This window comes from Gadus macrocephalus, chromosome 6 (assembly GCF_031168955.1).
Source record: "Gadus macrocephalus chromosome 6, ASM3116895v1".
Taxonomy (NCBI): domain Eukaryota; kingdom Metazoa; phylum Chordata; class Actinopteri; order Gadiformes; family Gadidae; genus Gadus; species Gadus macrocephalus.
Window position 1 is genome coordinate 2,583,357 of NC_082387.1, and position 7,270 is coordinate 2,590,626.

Genomic DNA, 7,270 nt, shown 5'->3' on the forward strand with positions numbered 1-7,270 from the left:
TGATGTGGAAGTGGAAGAACCAGAGACGTCGGAGAACCCGACGAAGTCCTTTGTGATTCATTATATCGTCTGGAGGTGCACACAGCTTTTGGCCGTGATAATATGTATTATTTGATATAGATATCTATGTATTATATGATATTATTTAGATGTAGAGCCCCAGGACTGTAACGCAAGTGTTGTACACTTCCTTGTTATTTGGATAACCGTTCTGCTGTTGGTGTGATGGCGCATAACACGTCGGACTCTCGTCTCTGGTATTTCTACAACGAGACTCGTAGTGGGGGTTATCTCAGCCATGTTTGAGAATGAATTGGGGGAAAGGAACTTTGGCTTTGACTCCCTGAAGTACATGAACCACGACATGGAGGAGAAGGGGATTGTTGGCCGCGAATGTATCCCGCTTGAGCCCTGCTTCCCGCCGCCTCGGCAGCGGTCAGCGCTAATCACCGCCTCCTGAAGCCGAGGCGGTGGTCCATCGGCAGCGAGGCTCCGGCGGGAGACGACCGCGGTCAACAATCCCTTTCTCCTCCATGTCGTGGTTCATGCCTACTTCAGGGAGTCAAAGCCAAAGTTCCTTTCCCCCAATTCATTCTCAACCATGGCTGAGATAACCCCCACTACGAGTCTCGTTGTAGAAATACCAGAGACGAGAGTCCGACGTGTTATGCGCCATCACACCAACAGCAGAAAGGTTATCCAAATAACAAGGAAGTGTACAACATTTGCGTTACAGTCCTGGAGCTCTATATCTAAATAATATCATATAATACATAGATATCTATATCAAATAATACATCATGGCCAAAAGCTGTGTGCACGTCCAGACGATATAATGAATCACAAAGGACTTCGTCGGGTTCTCCGACGTCTCTGGTTCTTCCACTTCCACATCAATCTGTAGTAGACAGAACCGCGCGCTGCCGGCGCGAGGCACCACCGCCCGGCTGCCCGCTGCCGGGCGGTGGTGCTTCGCGGCGGTGGTGCCTCGCGGCAACCGGCGGCAGGCAGCATGTCGCAGTTCATGTACTTCGATGTCGTTCTGCCATTGCATTCAAAATTCTGTAACTAGCCTGTTACTACGAACTAAGCAACTACCGTACACCAGTGGCGGCTGGTGCTAAAAAAATCTGGGGGGGCGCACTGGCGGGCGGGGATTACAACACAACAATAAACTACTTGAACATAAATTTTGCTCTCCTCTCCTTCAGGCCAGCAAATTTTTCAATGACTTTCTGATTGAAATCTGTCATTTCACAAACAAGTCTCTTTTCCATGGAGAGCATGGCCAGTGCATTCAGCCTCTCCTGGGTCATGGTGTTTCTGAGGAAGGTTTTCACTCTTTTCAAGGTTGAGAAGCACCTCTCTGCTTCAGCTGTGGTCATGGGTGTGGTGATGAGGATCTTTAAGAGAGTGACAGTTTCTGAAAAGACATCTTCAAGATTGTTTTCCATGAACAGCTGGAACAGGTCCACTGCACCACAACAGGCTCTGAACTCTACTTTGCTGTAGATGAGACTGAGCTCTGTCTTCAGTTTGCTTCCATTCAGCATTTTGTAGGCCTTCAGCGTGTTTTGTAGTGTCTCTTCAGGAAATGCCCCCTGATGGTCCTCAAACCTGTCCCCCTGCAGCAAGGTTGCACAGACAAGATGGTCGGTGAAGGAGAAGCGCTCCCTGGTGTGTCCCAGAATGGTGTTGCAGATCTACAGAGAGAAGAATACAAAAATATAGAGAAAAAATAGATGTCTCTTTAACATTTTTTTTTGCATTTGCATTTGCTCCTCAGACAGTACACTGTTGGCTATATTTTGTGTACATATAGTTATGGCTCCCCTGGACCTATTTATTGCATATTTCAGCATTTTTTATTGCTATTACTTATGTATTGGTGATAGTACTACTTTAAACAAATAGTTTAATTGTGATTAGGTGATAGGCTACATCTCTGCAACATGAGGCTACATCTCTGCAACATGACAATGACATATTTTAAATTGTATTTCAAAACACATTTCTCCTCTAACAAACATTACAACCTCAAATGAAACATGGACTATGACAGATTTCTACAACATAAACTCACCTCTTCTGCAACATTTTGACGATCCTCTGAACTGAGTACCCGACGCCTCTTTGATGTCAGAGAACCACTGCTTTGCTCACCCATGGAATGGCGAGAATTTCTGTGTGAGAAGTCATAATAATAATCAAAAAGGGGAAAAGAGATAATGTTGAAAAATGTGATGATCATATTACTGATAGGAATACTTATTACCTGATGATTTGTATGTCCTGTTCAAACTGCTGGATGCTCCCTTTGATGTGGACTGCATCTATGTTCTTCTTCTGGAGCTTGGCATAGAGGAGGTCCACATGTGGCATGATGTGGTGAAAAAGTTCCAGAAAGAACTTAAAATCCTGATGTTCCAGCAGCATGGCCATGCCTCCTGCCTCTCTCATGGTTTTGGGGTCAAAGTCACCCGAGTCGCGTATGTTCTCAAAACACTGAATGAGATCCTGTCTGTGCTCAAACACAGTGTTGACGGCTCGGCTGTGAAAGTTCCATCTGACATTGCTGGATGTTGGCAGTCTATGGGCCACCATTTTAGCAAGAACAGCTGTACGCTTGGGTGATCTGGAAAAAAAGCTGGCAAATCCACCCAGGTCAGAAAAAAAAATTCTCACCTTGGAAATGTGAGAGGTGGCCTGTTGCATGATCAGGTTGAGTTGGTGTGCATAGCAGTGGATATAGTGGGCATTTGGGTACTCATCTTTGATTTTCCTCTGAACACCTGCATTGGCACCCCTCATCACACTGGCTCCATCATATGCCTGGCAGATTAGCTTGCTTTTCTGATCCTCAGGAATGATGGCAGCAAGACGCTCTTTTAATGCAGTAGCAATGGACTCAGAAGTAGATGACTGCAGAGGAATGAAATCAAAAAAACTTTCCTGCACACTGTGTTTGTCATCAATGTAGCGTAGTACAAGCACAAGTTGGGTCTGTGTTGAAATATCTGTTGTCTCATCTGCCTGGATTGATACAAAAACACTCTTTTGAGCTTCTTTAATTATTTGCTCCCTTGCAACAGACAACATACAATCCAGGAGCTCATTTTGGACAGTTTTTGAAGTACCCTTAAAAACAGTGGCAGTCTCAAGGTGCTCTTTCAAAGCTCCATCCAGAGAGGCAACAAAATCCACCAGCCCACGAAATATCCCGGGGTTGACAGAGCTCTCACTCTCATCATGGCCACGTAAAGCCAATTCAAAGGCCCCACAAAATTTCACACAGTCTATTATCCTGGACAGTATGTGACGATTTTTTGTCACCTCTTCATTGTGCCTTCTAATGCCAACTCTGTAGCCCTCATCTAATTGTTCAGCAATGCTAACTCGGCCAAAAAACTGTAGCTTCATGCTGTTGTCAAGGTGGCTACGGCTACTTTCATGCCGTTTGCATTTTTCAGAGAGATGTTTCAGGTCTCTGACCCCAGTTGTTGTCCACAGAGCTTCAGTGCCACTGCCAACACTTTGAAAAAGCAAGCATGGAAAGCAATAGAGAGCATTGCTAACTCCACATCCAGCTAGCCAACTGTGTTTGGTGTAACACAAACGAGAGAAGCCTCTAGTGTAACTCCTTCCCCTGTCACTTGCCTGCTGCTGGATTTGTTTATCAGGCTGCTCCGGTCCAAGCTCCTTTATTCTTTTTTTTTCCTCCACCGAACGCCTCGAGAAAGGATTACTGCGTAACGAAACAACCGAATTTTCGTTTGCTGTCGCCATGTCTCCTCTTGTCTTCTCGTTGTTGTTTTTTTCTGTCTGCTCCGTGTGCGCGTGGGCGTGTCTGTCGCTCTTTGAGTGACAGGCACGACAGGTATCATGAATCAATCAGACTGGATGAAAAATGAGCCCAAGCACGCTGATTGGCCAGGGGCGCAGAGAGCTGCGCCCCTGGCCAATCTTGAAGTGACCAATTAGAGACCAGCATGAAGTCACATGGAAGCCAAAAGTTTAAGAGGCCACATACACACTCATTTGGCCGGCGCCCCTCGCTATTGAAATGCATGAAAACAACCCAGAATAAACCCAATATTGAATGGAAAGGCATACAAATTTAAAAGTAAAACCCATTGTATGAGTGAACACTGAACAGACGTGGTAATTACTTTTTATTATGTAATTTATGTTTACTGTGTCTATACTTTTTTCCCGAAATTTTGATGGGGGCGGCGCCCTAGCGCCCCCTATTGACCGGCCGCCACTGCCGTACACGTATTAGCATTTAGCACTAGCTCAATCACGACTCCTTCAGAATTCTTGTGGGTGGTTACGAACCAAGTGGGCAGGGCCATGAATAATAGTTTGACAACGCTACGTCACAGTGTCACCTTATCCAGATCGGCTCATTTCTTCTGCCTTTTTCCTTTCATTGCCTATTGCATTCAGCAGACATACTGCATAGATTTCAAACTTACCACAGCTCACAAACTTATTCAGACCTATGTTATTTAACAAACAATAGGAAAAATGTGATTTTAATGGCATGGGCTCTTTAAACAGAATGGGATAGGAATAGGGTTAACAAAACATCTAAGAACATCTAAGCTGTCTAACACATTACCAACGCAACATTAAAACATCATAAAACATCACAAAAAAAACAGCTGGAATACAAAGAGTAGGCTATGCTTTGTATTCCAGCTGGCCTGTTATGAGCAAATTTCTATAGGCTACTATAGATCCATTTCAAAACATGTTCCAAGTAGGCTATAGGACAAAGCATAATACATCCTTATAGACACTAGCAGACACAGAGGACCACACCACCCACAGTCAAGACTGACACGGCTTCAAATAACAATAATAGTATTCATAATCATTTGAAAATGAGAACTTATGAAGTTATGATGACTTCAGTGCAGTTGATGTTTAGCCAAAGTTAATAAATGCAGAGTAGACCTGAGGGCTTTACTACGACATCATTGTCCGGCTCTGAACTATGCGCTCTGTGCGCGTTCACATCAAAGGAGCTGCCATCGCGGGCTGCTGATTTCCTCACAGCCTGAGAGCTATGCGGAATACAAGTGATTACAACACATTTCTGACAGCTGAACATTGCGCAGGGCTCTCCGTGAGACGCACGCAATTCAACCCATGCACACGCTCACGCGCCACACAACTTGCGCCGCTATTTAACAGTGGAAGGGTAGGAATCAAATGCGTCCGGGTGAAATTTCAAAATAGTCCGGGATTTTATTAAAGCCTCAATACATGTTCACATTTAATTTGCGTTGCGTTCCTCTGGGTCTGTCACAAACTAGTTGGGCTACGCCCTCCCCTACTCAGTTCTGTTCGCTTTGCATTGGTTGAAGTGAGTAGGTGGAGTGGTTAAGTAAAGCCTTCAGATTGGACGGTTTGACTTTAGAGTTACCGTCATGTTTTGTATTATTTTTTTTACCATTATTGTTTTATAGGGACAAACATTAACACATTTCTCCTGCAGGGGATTGATAAAGTTCTATCTATGTAACAGATGGAAACACTTACTCATACTCCATCCAATATTCATACTCATACTTTGCACACTTTACCACAGCATTGGCCTACTGAATGCCACAGATATATTTTTAAGCATTGGACTGAATGCCACATAAATATAATGTATGTTTTGCACGTTTGCAACGTTTAAAAGTTCAGGGAAAATTATATGCCTCTACTGGTGTTGCTTAGGCCAATATCCCTTTGAGGCAGTGTTGTTTCTGAATATTAGTGTTAAGGGCCAATAATGCCTACTATCATACATTAGTCACCATGTCTGTGGACAAATTTGTATGCAGTTACATATTAATATATCCCCCCCCCCCTCCCCCCCCTCCGACAAAATCTCACTCTGAACTCAGTTAAAAAATGGAGAGCCCTGCATTGCGCATCTGTTGACCTTTATCCATTTACAGTAAACAGATATTTTTTTCTTGCTGGAAGATATTTTATCTTGTTTTCATATTATTATTTACTGACAGTGATTACAGAATGCGAGTGTGTGTTATATTGAAAGTGAGGCTGGGTGTGCCTATGAATATAGGCTACAGTGAGTTTTAAGGTGCTGCACAAGCAAATCATATAGACTACTCTGTACAGTGACAAAAAGTGTACAGTAACCTACTTCATTCAATATTGAATAGGCTACTGTAGCCTACACTATGTACAAATGGTTTTGCTCTTTGCTCATGGCAGTTGTGTCATTTTAACATGTCAGCAGGCAAGCTTCACTCATTGTTATCATAAATCCTAAATCCTTGGGGCGCTCACGTTACCTGTGCGACCCGGGAGCAGCTTGTGTGTTTGACTGTTTGTCTGCGTGCACCTTTTAACCATAACTTTATTTTTTTAACTTTCGCCTTGGAGCTTACGTGGAAGAGTTTTTAATCATGAGGGGATTCGACTTGGGGGTATTTGCCGCACTTTGGACTCTTTTTAGCCGATTTGCCTGTGGACAGCATGTTGGCGGCGGCGAGGCTATCACCTACAGCCGGGAGCTACTTCTTGCCCTTCGTCCACTGGCAGTAAGTGACAATATTCTGCACATTCCCCGATCGCTGCGAATAAATAGCTTACAGGCTGCAGCAAGTGGAATATTGTCCAAAAAACAACGGAGGAAGAGAGGAAGGAGGGGAGGCGTTCAACGCAGACTGAGGAAATATGGTCTAAGGCAGTGGTTTTCAATAGGTGAGGCGCGCCTCCCCTGGGGGGCGCCAAAGAGTCGCAGGGGAGGCGCGAAACAAGCAAAGAAATATTAGCAGTTAGCAGTTACAATTGCAGTTAACTCATTGTTCGTGCTTGCGTGTGTGAACAAGTTGGCCCATTGAAAAATGCATCGCTTTCTGATACAACCACCGAAGTCAGCAGAAAGGGAGGAGCCCACAAAAAAACGTAGGAAATATGATCCCGATTACTTAAAAATAGGGTTTACATGGTCGGGTTCCGAGAGCGCACCTCTGCCACAATGTGTGGTGTGCAAAAACGATAGTATGCGGCCATGCAAACTGCGCCGTCATATGGAAACAAAGCACACGACTTTAGTTAACAAGCCACTGGAGTTTTTTGAGAGGAAACGTGATGAATTGCGGTCACAAAAAGCAGTAATTCGTTCGTTTGGCACCACTAACGTCAAGGCAACTGAGGCATCTTATCGAGCTGCTCTCCGTATAGCGAAGGCAGGCAAGCCCCATACTGATGGAGAAACATATCTGCTCCCTGCAGCTAGAGA

The 7,270-nt window shown here is 44.4% G+C and overlaps 1 protein-coding gene across 1 annotated transcript; it reads right to left on the reverse strand.

The window, feature by feature from the left end:
* Positions 1-1,100: 1,100 nt before the first annotated feature.
* Positions 1,101-3,857, reverse strand: LOC132459212 (zinc finger MYM-type protein 1-like). The gene is made up of 3 exons (XM_060053610.1): positions 2,276-3,857; positions 2,084-2,183; positions 1,101-1,703 (listed from the first exon to the last, which is right to left on the reverse strand). The coding sequence occupies exons 1-3, from the start codon at positions 3,784-3,786 to the stop codon at positions 1,176-1,178; spliced, it is 2,139 nt and encodes a 712-aa protein (XP_059909593.1). The 5' UTR covers positions 3,787-3,857; the 3' UTR covers positions 1,101-1,175.
* Positions 3,858-7,270: the final 3,413 nt, after the last annotated feature.